The sequence below is a fragment of the Otolemur garnettii genome, unplaced genomic scaffold, assembly GCF_000181295.1.
Source record: "Otolemur garnettii isolate 467f Iridium unplaced genomic scaffold, OtoGar3 scaffold00048, whole genome shotgun sequence".
Lineage (NCBI taxonomy): Eukaryota > Metazoa > Chordata > Mammalia > Primates > Galagidae > Otolemur > Otolemur garnettii.
Window position 1 is genome coordinate 8,961,053 of NW_003852443.1, and position 15,553 is coordinate 8,976,605.

The 15,553-nt window shown below is 34.0% G+C and overlaps 1 protein-coding gene across 1 annotated transcript in view; it reads right to left on the reverse strand.

The window, feature by feature from the left end:
* The window catches only part of AGPS (alkylglycerone phosphate synthase), a 119,114-nt gene that overhangs the window by 60,057 nt on the left and 43,504 nt on the right, over positions 1 to 15,553 (reverse strand). The window contains exons 9-10 of the mRNA XM_012806180.2: positions 11,951 to 12,076; positions 7,521 to 7,629 (exon numbers count right to left, since the gene is read on the reverse strand). Coding sequence (XP_012661634.1) covers positions 7,521 to 7,629; positions 11,951 to 12,076 — 235 coding nt within the window. The remainder of the gene's footprint in view (positions 1 to 7,520; positions 7,630 to 11,950; positions 12,077 to 15,553) is intronic.

The window sequence follows — 15,553 nt, forward strand, 5'->3', positions numbered from 1 at the left end:
TGAGTTCTCTAGGTACCAACTCTTGGTCAGATTTATAGCATGCAAATACCTTCTCCCATTCTGAAGGTTGTCTGTTTGCTTTAGACATGGTACTCTTAAATGTGCGGAACCCTTTTAGCTTTATCATGGCCCATTTATTTATTTTTGGTATTGCTGCAACTGCCAATTGAATCTTAAATTTCAATCTTTTATCCAGTGAGAGTCAATTTTTGTCAATGGTGAAAGGTATGGGTCCAATTTCAGCTGAGAATGGGTTTTTAAAAAGATCCAACTATGTGCTGTCTATAGGATACACAATTTAAATTCAGAAATACAACTGAACTGAAAGAAAAACATGTATCATTTAAACAGCAACCACAAGAAATCTAAACTGACCATATACTAATATCAAACAAAACAGACTTTAAGCAAAACTATTACTAGATAAAAGGGACATTTTAAATTGATAAACTATTAGACACAATAACAATTATTAAATATGCACCTAATACAGGACATGAAAATATAAAAAGTCAACACTGACAGAAATGAAGGAAGAAATAGATAATTCAACAATAGTAGTTGGAGACATCAATACCTCACTTTCGATCACAGTCCTAACTATTCGGCCTAAGATCAACAAGGAAAGAGAAGACTTGTACAACACTATAAACCAATTAGACCCAAAAGACTACTCCACTGAACAACAGCACAACATACTATTATTTATTTCTAGTGCAATCTCCAGAATAATCTTCATACTAGCTTCACCATCTAGACCATAAAAAAAAACTGGAACAAATTATCAAAGACTAAAATAATACAAAGTATATTCTCCAACCATAGAATGAAATAAGAGACCAGTAAGAAATAAATTTGGAAAGCTCATATGTGGAAATTAAACACACTCCTAAATAACCGAGTCAATGAAAAAAAATCAATAGGGAAATGAAACAAGAGTTTGATAAGATGGAAAGGAAGACACACTACACCGATATTTACCAAATGCAGCTAAAGCAATGCCTAGAGAGAAATTTATAACAGTAAATATTTAAAAAAAAAATCTCAACTCAAATAATCTAACTTTCTACCTTACGCTATTCGAAAAAGCAGCTATTGGGGGAGAAAAAACTAAATCCAAAGTAAACAGAAGGCAGGAATCAATAGACAGAGGTGAAATTAATGAGACAAGGATTAAAAAATGGAGAAAAACCAATGAAACCAAAAGGTGGTTCTCAAAGAAGATCAAGAAAATTAACTTTTAGCTAAAGTGACCAAGAAAGGAGAGAACACTAAAATTATTAGAATCAGAAATGAAAGAGAGAATATTACTACTGATCTTACAAAAATAAAAAGAATTATAAAGGAATGAATAAGTATATGGTAATAAATTACACAACTTAGATAAATTAGACAAATTCCTATAAAGACATAAATGATTGAAACTAAGTCAAGAAGACAATCTTAATTACTAATTCAAATTAGTAATTAGTAATCCAAAAATTACTGACAAAGAAAAGCCCAGGCCCAAATTATTTCACTGCTAAGTCCTACCAGACACTTAAAGAATATCCAATCTTCACAAACTCTTTCAAAGGAATAGGAAAAAACATTTCCCAACCCATTCTATAAGGTGTTATATTATCTCAATACCATAACAGAGGTCACAAGAAAATGACAGATCACTATCTCTTATGAATATGGATATAAAAATCCTAAACAAAATACTATGAAACCAAATATAGCAATATATAATAATAATTATGATACAGGACAGGTGACACCCCAGCCAACTCAACCTGTGGCCGCAGCCAGCAGAGAAACTATCGGGTAAGCAGGGGGGCCCATAGGAGGCTCCAGGAGCCAGAGGGACAAGACTACCCTTCCACATGGGGCTGAGCAGGGAACCCCCCCCCCTCATTTCCTAGGCCTGGTCAATTTCATGTAAGTTTCCTAGGCCTAAATGAAAGAGATTGTAGCTATTCATTAACTGAGTTCCTGCTAAATGTAACAGTAAAGGACCCATGCTCCTAAGAACAAGAGTTCCCAGGCCCCATGCAACTAAATGTTAATAATTGAGTTTCGTCTAAATGACCCCATGCAACTATATATACCCCTGGACAAAGAGCCCGGGGAGAGACAGAGAGAGCCCTCACCTCCCTATTTGGGTTCTCTCTGCCAGGAGCTTTAGTGTTTTTGTAGTCTTTTCTTTTCTGTAAATAAATCCTATCTTACCACTAATCTGTGGTTCTTTGAATCACTGAGACCAAGAACCCACTGAAGACAAAATTCCAGTATCAATTAGACACCATAAGCAAGCAGAGTTTATTCCAGGAATGAAAGGGAATTTAGCAACCAAAAATCAATTAGACGTAATACAACATATTAGCAAAATAAAAAACAACAATGACCTGGACAACTCAATAGATGGAGAAAAAGCATTTGACAAATCCAACATCCAATATAATCTAGACACTTAACACATAAGGAATAGAAGGGCACTTCCTCAAACTAAAAAAACCATCTATAAAAACAAAGCCCCATTTAATATAATTAAAGGAGAAAGACTGGATGCTTCCCCCCTAAGATCAAAAACAATATAAAAATTTGTGCTCTTATCACTTCTATTCAGCATTATACTGAAGGTTCTAGCCTAGGCAAAAAAATAATAACAAAAGGTATCCAGACTGCAAAATAAGTAAAACAATCTGCAGACAATGTGATTTTTCATATAGAAAATGCTAACGAATCCATGAACAAACTAATGGAACTTGAAAAGTTTAGTAAAGTTGCAGAATACAGGATTAATGTACAAAAATCAATTGTATTTGTATATACTTGAATAATCAAAAAGAAAATTAAGAAAACAATTCCATTTATAATATCAAAAAGAATGAAATAGGACTAATTCTGGTTAATTTTTCTTATTTTTTTGTAGAATTGGGATATTGTCATGTTACCCAGACTGGTCCTGGGCTCAAACAATTTTCTTACCATGGCATCCAAGGTGCTGGGATTACGAAAGATGATTAGATCTATAGTAATAAACCTAACATTTGTGAGTACTTACTACATCCTTATAAACTGCTTATCATAATCTCATTTAAAACTTGTAACAAGCTTATCAACATGAATACTTTTATTATTCCTACTGTATAGCGGAGGACATTAGGGACTGAGAATTACAAAGTCACAGAAATATAATGGTAAGTAGTAGAGCGAGGACTGAAATAATTCAAAAATCATGCATTTAAATCAGTATGCTATGTTGTCTGCATAATTATAATAAAATCTCATTTAACTACAGCAATTTAGCCTTATATGTTTTTAATAAGCCATAATTGTAGGAGATAAGCTCCCCTTGCTCAGACATGGCAGTTTGCTTCAATGTGCTCCTCCAGGAGATTAGTTCTGAGAAACATCTCTTTGAAGATCGAGCTTCTGTACCTGCCTATAGATATGCAGGAATATGCAGAGTGACTCTCTCTAGGAGGTGTGGAGAATCAGCCAGGGTAGCAGCTGGGGGTGAATAGACCAGTCTTCGAGCATTGGGTTCTATTCTCTGCCTTCCTCCTTCATTAACATTATAATCCCTAGTTCGGTTTGGGCTAGCAAGGACAGACAGCCAGTCTCTCTTATGTTTTTACTCTAAACAAAATCAATTGTATATGTGTTCCTCAGCCTTCACACTAAATTGTAATCATTTTTTTGATGAATGGTAGCTTCCTAATGTTACTTCACTTCTTTGTATATGTGTTAAATTCTTACTGAATGTTTGAAAGTATATAAGGTAATCAGTAAAGTTTAGCCGGGCCGCCGACCAGAGTGAGTCTCAGCCTCCCTTTGATTATCATTCCGTCTAAAGTTCTTTTCCCGCGTCTCCGATCAGAGGCTCCAAAGAACACACCATCACATAATTCTTATATTTCTTTGCTTACTTTATTATAATGGGTTTGCTTTCCTTAAATTCTTATAATTAATTGCCTATTGAAGGAGGTAGCCTAGTCTTCTAAATAGAAGTTCAAATGATTTTAAAAGGCATGAAAAAAAAAATTACCTCTCCAGCCACCCTATTCCCCTCACCATTCTGCCCCAGTCCTATTGCGACTTCCAAGCCATAATGAAACCCTTTGTTCCACTAATATTGAAAAACGGGCCGCTTAGTGATGAGGCAAACATGGCTCTTTTTCAATTACAAGTGACCCCAACCTCACATACTGTTTATTCTGCAAGGCAACTCCCTCCTCTTCTTCTTCCCCCAATTTGACCTGGAATTTTATTTAATCCTTACCAACCTTCAAAAACCACTTTAGGTATGGGTTTTCTGGGTAAGTTTTCAACCTGACCTTGTATATATTTCTCTTGCATTTACTTCAATCATAGAATTTATCATACTTTAGTATAATAGTTATTATACAAATAATTATTTTTTGTGCCCTTAAATGTACCAGCAAAATATCTAGCAACCAAAATTTTTAAAAGGCTATTTGATGGGAGAGAAAAAGTTTGATATGGTTACTTAAAAAGTAGTTTATAGAGTTGACTGCAACTATGTATACATCAATAGTGTAATTGAAAACTGTGAGTTTAAATACCTATGTTATTCAACTTGACAACTGATGACAAAAAGTTATGTTCTTTTAATTTTTAAATGACACATTAGTATAAGAAGTTCTAGAATAAGACTCATTTGATAATTATCTTAAAGGAATTTAACATTTTATTTTTCTTATTAAAAAAGCAGTTCATTTTTTCAAAGACAAGTATGCTGATCAGAAAAGGATAAAAATGAGTAAACTGGTGAGATACCTTGACAAGGTTTGTCATTGGTTATCATGTAAACTATCTAAGTCATATTACTAGTCGTCAGCCAAACAGTTGATCTCTTTCAAATCTCTAAGAAACACATTTGTCATTTTTTTCCCCTCTTTGATGTTACTGTCTAAGATTATGCCCTACCATATTAGCTTATTATAACTACTCTTTTACTCATGAACATAGTTAAATGTTACCAAATATCTTTTGTAGCTCTAACCACCTTATGAATTGAGTACAGGCAGTCCCCCAGGTTATGAATGAGATAGGTAATTTACTTGTTAGCCGTAATGGCTTCTATGCATGTAAGTTTGAGTTGTAAGTTAAGGCGGATGTTTATAACTTGGAGATTATTCAATATGAAATATCCAATTTCAAATCAAAAGCCTAGCTTATTATATCCCAAACAAGAAGTAGTATGATTAACCAAACTAGGGAAACAATTTGCCATCTTAATGGTAGCTTGTTTATGCCAGCAGCAAAGAAGCCTAGAGAGCAAGTGGTGATCAAATTACTGAAGGCATTTTCCACGGCTTGTTAAGAATTGAATATTTTTCCTTGCAAGAAGTAGACAAAAGCCTGAAAGACTAGTCAGTTGGTATAAGGTCTGGTGAACTGGTAGATGACAGAGAGTTTCCAAGTCCAAGTTAGGAAGTTGAACAGTGTTGTTTGGGCAACATGTGGTCAAATATTGTCTTATAAGAGGACTGGCCTATCTCTATTGACCAATCTCAGCTGCTTAATCACAAGCGTCCTCATCATCATTCCATTCAGACGGCTACAGTAGATATCTGCTGTAATTGACTAATCAGGTTTCATGATGTTGTACTGGATATTACCAGCGCTGGACCACCAAACAGATACCGTTAGCTTTTTTTGATGAATGTTCGGTTTTGGACTGCATTTTGGCACTTTATCTTTATTCAGTCATTGTGTTGAACACTTGTGATTGTTCAATTTTCATTACATGTAACAATATGGTGTCAAGATGTTCACCTTTATGTTGTGACAACAAACAAAGGCAACCATTAAGACACTTTCTCTTCTGATGCTCACATAATTCATGTAGAACCTATCTATCTAGCCTCTTTGCCAATTCATTTCAAATGGTCCAGTATTGCTGGAATAGTAATTTTAAACCTTGCTGCTAATTCATGAATAGATTGAGATGGATTCATCCACTTCAGCTTTCAGCTCATCATTATTCACACTGGTCTCAAGGTCATCACCATAACTCATTTTCAAGATTAAAATAACCAGAGCAAAATCTGTCAAACCATCAGCATATTGTGAGTTCATTAGCCACATCCTTCCCAAACACTTTGTTGATATTTTGAGCTGTCTGTGCTGCATTAGTTCCATGATGAAACTCATATTTGAAAATAACACAAATTTTTGAAACATCCATGGTTTCACAAAAATTGCTCTAGAAATTTCACAATAAAAATAAAACAAGAACTGTCAAAGTGAAATGTTAGAAATATCAACTGTCAAAGCAGTAAAGAAATCAAAACATTTCATACTTACTAACCTAAGAACTCAGGGATTGCCTGTAACGAGTTCTTCTGCTAAACTACAAATATTTTCCGGATTTAACTGAAAACCAGAAAATTATTTCTCTGAACTTAAGGGATGTCCCCCTCCCATTCTAAGAACTGAAAAATAAGCACATGATAATCACCTTGTCCATACAATTCATACAGTAATTACACATAGCAAATATGTCACTATATTTACATAACTGTTAATTTGTAAATTATAAAGAAGAAAGTTAATTTTTTTTTTCTACCTGTACAGGAATTAAATGTTTTGGATGAGAGTATGAACTACATTCTAATCTACCCTGGATTAAGTAACTGAGATGAAGAATTACATTCTATTCCACCCTGGGTTAAGTAACCAAGCAAGACACTACTTGCAGAGTGAAAAATTTAGACTAACAGAACTTTAAAAGATACAAAGAATCAAGAGAATTTTGAATTCTACTTCTTCTAAAAATCAAATGGCAATTAACTTTGTAAAAAATATAATTATAGAAAGACAATGAGATAATGCATAATGGTCCTTTCCCCTGATTATTCTGGAAAGATTAAAGAATATTATACTATAAAATGTTAAACCATTTTAAACTCTAGAAACCAATTTTCCTAAAATTCATTAGAAGTTCCAAAAGAGGCTCAGCGCCTGTGGCTCAACCGGCTAAGGCGCCAGCCACGTACACCTAAGGTGGCGGGTTCGAATCCCCAGCCCGGACCCGCCAAACAACAATGACGGCTGCAACCAAAAAATGGCCGGGCGTTGTGGCGGGCGCCTGTGGTCCCAGCTACTTGGGAGGCGGAGGCAGGAGACTCGCTTGAGCCCAGGAGTTGGAGGTTGCTGTGAGCTGTAATGCCACGGCACTCTACCCAGGGGGACAGCTTGAGGCTCTGTCTAAAAAAAAAAAAAAAAAAAAAAAAAAAAAGAAGTTCCAAAAGAAAAATAAAAACAAAAAGATCAAGCTGTCTCTAGAAGTATAAAAAAGCAAAATTGCTGTAAGAGGAAATTTAATCAGCTGTTCTCACAATAAAAACTATAAAAAGTACTAAATTAAAATAATAAAACACTTTTCACATCACCATTTCTTAAATATACAAAAATGCCTTTCAAAGATGTGATATCACAGTTTGACATTTTTAACAAAACTGAGTCCATTAACCTGTATTTTTTCATAATAAATTTGTGGTTACCTTCAGATCCCATGATGAAGTGATGGATATCAGGGCCTGTTGACATACGAGGTCCTTGACAGCTTTTTTCTATTATACCTCTAGGTGTTACCATTTTTATATGAACCACCTGTTTAATACAATACATGATGTAAATTCTAGACATCTGTCATTAAATGTATGTATACACATTCATATATATTTATATAAAACACTACTTTTTAAGTATTAGATCAAATGATAAATTGTGATGCTCTTAGTAATTCTTAGGCTACAGGTAAATTTGTATATAACCTTAAAAGAGGAAAAACACATTCTAAGATTGTACACCTCTTGATTTAAATTGGTTTAGGCATATTCTTCACCTTAAGAATAAGAAAACACATTTTTCAAAGCAATTCTAGTGCAATCCATATGGTGAAGAACTAAAGTACTTAAAAAATAAGCAATGATTTTACCTTAAAAGGTACATTCTTTCATTTATTTAGCAATATTTATAAAATACTATTATTCATGTCAGGCACTGCTCTAGATGCTCGGAATTCTAAGAAGAAATTTATTCTTGCCTTTTCTCCACTTTCAACCCCATTTAGTGGAAAGAGTGAAAAGAATTAAACATCAATTATAATCAGGTCAAATTTGGGATGAAGAAAGAGAAATAATGACTAACTGAAAGAGGAGAGTGACATATGATCCATCACACAAGTGAGAAATTAAGTATATTGGGGAAGGAGGATCACTCTAAGAAACTGATCTTGGGATCTGAATCAGTAATGGTTAGGTCAAAATCCAAAATTATCTTTTGAATGGATTCTTGACAAATAACAAGTATATTTATCATGAAGGAAATAAACAAAGGACATCAATAAGCAATTCACAAAATAAGAAATAAAAATCACCAATGAGGACATTTAAAAAGTTTATATTCACTAATACAAAAATACAAAATTAAAAGACAAAACTATAAAGGTTCAGTAAAATACAAAGGTTCTCATAGCGCTAGAAGGAATGTCAATTGGTATTTGTTCAGTGCACTCTCAAAATAATTCAAAACATGAACACAATGTGATGATATAGATCATTCCTTCCGCTTTAGACTTCTGCTTCTGATCTTATCTACAACTTGGGTGAATGGCTAAGATAGCAGTCACATCGAGTCATTGAATCTGTCTTTTAAAATTGAATACATAAAACAAATAAGTTTTTTTCAAAGATGGGGGAGTCAAGGTGCATTTAGCTTGATGGGGCATGAAGGATGCTCTTGGGCTGAAGGAAATACTGTGAATATCCATGGGCATTTGCTTTGCACTGCAGTATGTGCATTTGCCAAAATATGTCAAATGAAAACCAGCAAAAATACGTACATTTCATTGTATACATGAAGAAATGATATAATAAATGAAAATTATAAAGTTGGAAAAATGACTTATGTAAAGATCCACAGAAGAAAAATAAATTTAATATTAGACCTGGCTTTTAGTCTTGACTATGCACTTTAAGTGTTATCTTAGTAAGCAGGCTAAACATGAATGAGTTTTATTTTATTTATCTGAAAAAAATGCTTAAAATAATAACAGTAACTATAGCTGACAGGTTACTGAGTGTATGTGAAGTGTCCAGTAAAATATCTGTTTGAATAAAGCAGGTTCTTAACTAAAGAAAAAAGTGGATATTATGAAGAAAAAAAAACTAGGAGAGAAATTCTTCTCATATTTATCAAATTCCCATTCCTTTAACAAAAAGGCAAAGATTATTCATAATTACCTTTTGTTCTAAGTTATGATTTCAAGGATCATAGCTTACATTATGTGTTAAGGGCTATTACACATTTAATAATTTAACTATAATCAAAATATATAAAACATTTGTAGTAAAGAGATATTCACTAAATTAAGAAGTATTTGAGTTGGACTATAGTTGGAATTTCCTTAAAATTACCATGAAAACAAGTACGGACTAGAAGTTAGGATGAAAAGTTAATCTCATACAGAGAAAAAACTTAAGATTTCTGAATCTTTTTTTTAAGAGACAGAGCCTCAAGCTGTCCCCCTGGGTAGAGAGCTGTGGCATCAAAGCTCACAGCAACCTCCAACTCCTGGGCTCAAGTGAGTCCCCTACCTCAGCCTCCAAAGTAGCTGGGACCACAGGCGCCCGAATATTTTTTGGTTGCAGCCATCATTGTTGTTTGGCGGGCCCAGGCTGGATTTGAACCCACCACCTTGGGGGGGGGGTATGTGGCTGGCGTGTTAGCCACTTGAGCCACAGGCGTGGAGCCAAGATTTCTGAATCTTAAGATGCTAAAAATTTAGACTAATTACCTTTAGATTTTTTCAAACAGTGAAAAAAAGTGAGTATCATACTTTAAATATGCACTGTATTAAATACATTAACACATTCTTAATTTACTTTTTTTTCATGAGTTCCATTGCAGCCACACAGATTAAAAGAATATCAACTTTGGTAAAGTTTTCATGAATACAATGTAATTAAGATAGTTTCAGAGGATACTATATACTGCAAAGAAATTCAAAAATAAAATGTGCTAATTATTAATGCAAATAAGTACATTAAGATGCACACTTTATGATTTGTGTCGCTTAAATATCTTTAAAAATGATTATATCATACACTTTAGCAGGGCTGAATATAGCAGTCTATAACACATTTGCCAAACACTGACAAGGTTCTTAATAATCCAATTGCAAAAGGATCAAATTTTCTACCCTGAAATGGAATTTAGTTATTTCAAGTGCAAAAGAAAATGTGTTCTTCTAAATTTCCTCAATAAAAGAAAATAAACAAGAGAATATAAAAATTTTAAGGTGTTCATAGTATATACAAAAGTTTTTAATTATTGGGTGTTAACTATTAAGAACCAATATAGTTCATTAAAGATCTGATACTAAGATCGAGGGAGAGTGAAAGGTGGGATCACACCTATGTGCATAATGCAACGGTACATGTCGGATCTATTAAGTATAGAGTATAAATGTCTTAACACAGTAATTACAATAATTAAGTAAATGAGATGAGGTATGTATTAACCAGTGCGATGTAAGCATTTCTAATTCTATATTAAATCAGCACAATGTACCCCATAAATGCATGGATGGAACATGATCTAAGAGTTATTTAATTAAAAAAATTTTTTTTAAATCTGATATTCTTATCAACAAAGAAATTGATGAAAATTTTGAAACTTTAGATTTGAAAAGCAAAGCTAAGTAGCTCTAGGAATAGTGTTAGGAACATCTGTTTTAATAGTTTCATAAATTAAAGTTCTTTAAAACTATCATCAAAATATTGAAAATAAGAGAAGTAACATTTATGAAGCACCCACTACACACCATTTTATGTTCTTTACTCCTTATAATTCTATGCAGCTAATATCATGACTTGAGAGGAAACTGAAATTTAGAAAGGTGAACTAATTTGCACCAAGTCAAATTGCTAATTACTGGAAAAATTACAAACAGAACAAATGATACCTAATTCCTATCTAAGAATCCCATACTTAAAATCTCATCACGCTAACTCCCAGCAAACTGGGATCACATGAGCTAAAACAAAATGATACGCACAAAAAACACTGCAGGTGATACCACTACTTATTAGAACAATTTCAATCAGGCTCTTCAGTTTTAAATCAAAAAAATATTTTAAGAAAAATGTAAAATCTTTGATGGCAACAGAGAGGCAATGATGATATCATGTAAATAAATGGACTAAAATCTTCAGACCTCCCCCAAGGATACTGAAATCCATGGATATCAAGTCCTCTATAAAAAACAACGTAGCACTTGCATACAACCTATTCACATCCTTTCATATACTTTAAATCCTTTCTAGACTGCTTGCAATACCTAATACAATGTAAACACTATGTAAGTAGTTGTCATACTATATTTTTTGTATTATACTTTATTATTGTTGTTTTTAATTCAAATATTTTGAGTTATGGTTGAATCCACAGACACAGTGGATATGGAGGGCTGACTTTATAAGTCAGATGAAACATCTACTATGCTTAAATAGTCACCTGAAAAGGGCATCCTTAAGTAATGAGCACAGTTGTGTCTTTTAATTACTTCTACTATACATATTCAATAATTACACATGGGTCATCATGAAAGTTTTGAGTTACACAAAAAATCAAGAAACTTAAAATCCGTACCAACAAAAACGAATGATACCCTCCCAGCAACACCAATAAGCCAAGCAAGTTAAACCTTACATAGGTGAATCAGCAAGGATGCAGTTGGCTGTGTTTCTTACAAGTGAAATAACAGACCATAACACAGTCTGTCTCAAAACTTTCATAGTGACTCCCACAATGCTTTAAAGGAGTAAACTTATGATCACATCTACCATCCAACACTTAATTTTTAAAGGCTTTTAATAACTTCATTATAATCTCTATGTACTATTATAAAGTAACTAGAAAAATTTACCAGGTCCTCAATATTGCCATAGATATTCTTCTTCATGCCTGATGCCCGAGTAGATACCCATCCTCCCACAGTGCTGAATTCCAGGGAATCTGGTTCATGACCTGTACAATAACCACTTTCTTTTAGCTGTAAAACAAAAGTGTAGCATGTTACCAGTCAAAATGGTCCCATTTCACATAGCACTCCTCCCATTTTAAAATTTCCATATGTCTCTATTATTTAAATTCATTTAAACCTTTATAGCAAAGCAAATACTTTTCACATACTAATCCTAAAAAAATATTTTAAGCTTTTGCCTAGTGGAAAACTTTACAAAACTAAAAAATGTACAACAAAAGCCAGGAAGTAGTATTTTCCACAGGTTCACTAGACAATCTTCCTCTTTACATCCTTTTATTTTAAAGCATGCTGTCCCCATCACTTTTTTTTCTATAAACAGACGATTTAAATACTCATGGAGATCAGATTATCCTTAAATAACTGCCAACTTCACCCAAACACTTTCAATAAATAAAGTACTTAATCTCTTGTTCTCCCTACCCTAATATAATATGCAGCAGGCCTGCAGAAAATCCGAGCAAATTGCCTGTACTTAATTCTCTCAAGGAGTCATGTGTTTTAATGTACAGCCATCTGGCTAGGTTTCCTACACGTAATACCATCATTTACTTGTGATGCGGATCATGCATTCCTGTACATTAAATAGTCGCTTGTTTCTCATTTTTCTAGATTAGCTTGGCTTTGCCATCTGCACAGCACCTGAGGTTGAATGGATGCCCTTTACTGCAATAACACCAAAGCCATTGCTCTGAAATCATTTTAAAGGCTCAGCCATCTCCTGTCAAATGATACAGACAACACCATCTGCATACTCACTGTCTACTGCACTCAAGCCCATCAATCTGTGCTGACCATTCTGATAGTCATCCAGTTAAGCAACTGTTCTATTTTTCAAGTAAGCCATGCAGAAGCATAGAAATGTGTCAGCTATATTTGTACCTGTGTGTTTAAGTATGTGTGAAAGTTGTGATCCAAAATTTGAAAGTCTCTTAGGTTAAATATAATTTGTTTAGTTATCCATACTAGCAATGCAAATCCTTTCAATTCTGCTACCAGAAAAACAAAATTTGAAAAGATATCAATTATTACATAATAAAGGTTTTTTCCACTAAATATTCAATATACATATTTAATTTTAAGAGGTTAATAACCACTCACAAATAAGTAGCTTAAGTACATGGTTACACTGAAGATTATCAGGCTTACATTATATTTCTTTCTTTACTCCACCCCCAAACAAAATAATATGTATTATTATTTTCTCTCAAAACACTACTGCTACTCAATTTTATGCAATTAAGAGATCTCCAAAAAGTACTAGGCACTGAACAAAGAATTTTCACATATTCACATGACAAACCTCTAAACACTACCTACACAAAAGTAGATCATTAAGTATACACTTAAACTATTTCTATCAGCATATCCAATACTAGATATGCTATTAATGTCTCATGTCTGTCTAATAGGGATGCTCTGTCATTACTTATGCTGAGGGAGCTCTACTTAGCACACCCATTTTAAATCTACTTCTTTGTTAAAAATCTCACTAAACTCCTACTAAATAATGAAGCAAGCATAATGGTTAAAAACTTGGGTTTGAAACTAGCTAGAAAATACCCATACTACAGTATGCACATTTACAATAGTAAAAGACAAACAGTGCTGATAAATGGTATCTAATACATTCAACTTCTTCCTCCTTTAAAAGTCTGTGTCTGTTAACGTCATTAGCTGCTAAAAAGAATATGCTAAAGAAAGGTCCACAGATTTACTCATATACTTAATCAAATATTCCTTTTTAATAAAACAAGCTCTCTGCTCCATTCTACACTAGATAAAAATAACCACTCTCCAAGTGCCATGAAGCTCTATAGGAACAGGAACTTTACCTTACTCACTTGTGCCCCCTCTCAATACTGAAACAACAAACATTCAATGACTATGTGCTAAACTTCAGATACAACACTTAAAAAACGCAAATGCTCCAGCCTGGGCAAGAACAAGACCCCGTCTCTAAAAAAAAAAAAAAATAGCAGGCATTGTGGAAGGCACCTGTAGTCCCAGCTACATGGAAGCCTGAGGCAAGAAGATCACTTGAGCCCAGGAATTTGAGATTGCTGTGAGCTGTGATGCCACAGCACTCCACCAAGGGGGACAAAGTGAGACTCTGTCTAAAAAACTAAATAAATAAAAATCCTAAAGTGTGGCACTTGTATTACAGAGAAGGAACGAAGGGAATGAAATTAACAAGAAACATAATTAAATTATACCAAATAATCAGAATTGCAATGGGAAGAATAAAAAGTACAGCAAAATTTCTCCTCAACACAAACTGAAGTAAAAAGGACTACATTTGACTCCCAAATAAAAAGACCAAAACACTCAGAAAAAGAAGAAACAAGTTTTCAAACACTGAAGATGTAGTAACAAAGAACAATGATCCCTGTAAGGACGCAAACAAAGGAGGTGGGCATTGTGACTGACCCTAGCTTAGCACTCCAAGGAAAAGGGAGTCTAGGCAGAAGCTGGCCAACACTGAGTTGAGCTACTGTTGCGCTGTGGTCGAGCAAGGCATCTAGAATTCACAGGAGAAAGTAAAGAGGAGACAGCAGCACAGAGAGAGATGCCTGGAGATTTGCAAAGGGTCCCTCTCAGGTCTTCATTTGAATAGTAAAAAGCCCATGCAAGTGAGTAACATACCCTAAGACCAGAGAAAGAAACAGAGAATAGTGCCATCATTCACACAGAGCTAGAAACCGTACCTGTTCCTCCCAGCCTGACTGGAAAAACTCTAATTCTGAGAATTAAATAGAATACCCAGAAAGGTCATATATCAGTAATGAGAAATAATTAGCCCCAGACTGAGAAAAAGCAAAACATCATAAAAGTAAGAAGTAAACGATTAAGCTATTTCCAAGTAAGTATATCCCAGAAAAAAAGCTCAAGAATACTTTCAAAATTAAATAACATTCAAGACACAAGACAAATTCATAATTATTGGCATCTAACCAAAAATTACTAAGCATAGTAATTTTAATAAAGAAGCGGAAACACAACCCATAATGAGGAAAATAATTATGAGGTGAATAATCAAAGCCAAACTAGAACTAACACAGATGCTAGAATTACCTGACAAGAACATTAAAACAGTTGTAATTGTATTCCATATGTTCAAAAAGTTAAGTGGAGACACAAAAGATAAAAGACCAAAATTAAATATTTGAAGATGAAAAACGTCTGAGATTTTAAAAAAACTTTCCCAATACTTTGGGAGGCTTAGATGAGAGGATGACTTGAGGCCAGGAGTTCAAGACCAGCCTGGGCAACATGGACAAACCCCCATTCTCGCAAACAAATCAAATAAATTAGCTAGACATGCTAGGACCTGCCTGCAGTTCTAGCTACTGAGGAGACTGAGGCAGGAGGATCCTTTGAGTTCAAGAGTTTCAGGCTGCAGTGAACTATGATCATGTCACTGTACTCCAGCTTGGGCGAGAGAGTGAAACTTCATCTCTTAGGGCAAAAAAAAAAAAAAAAAAA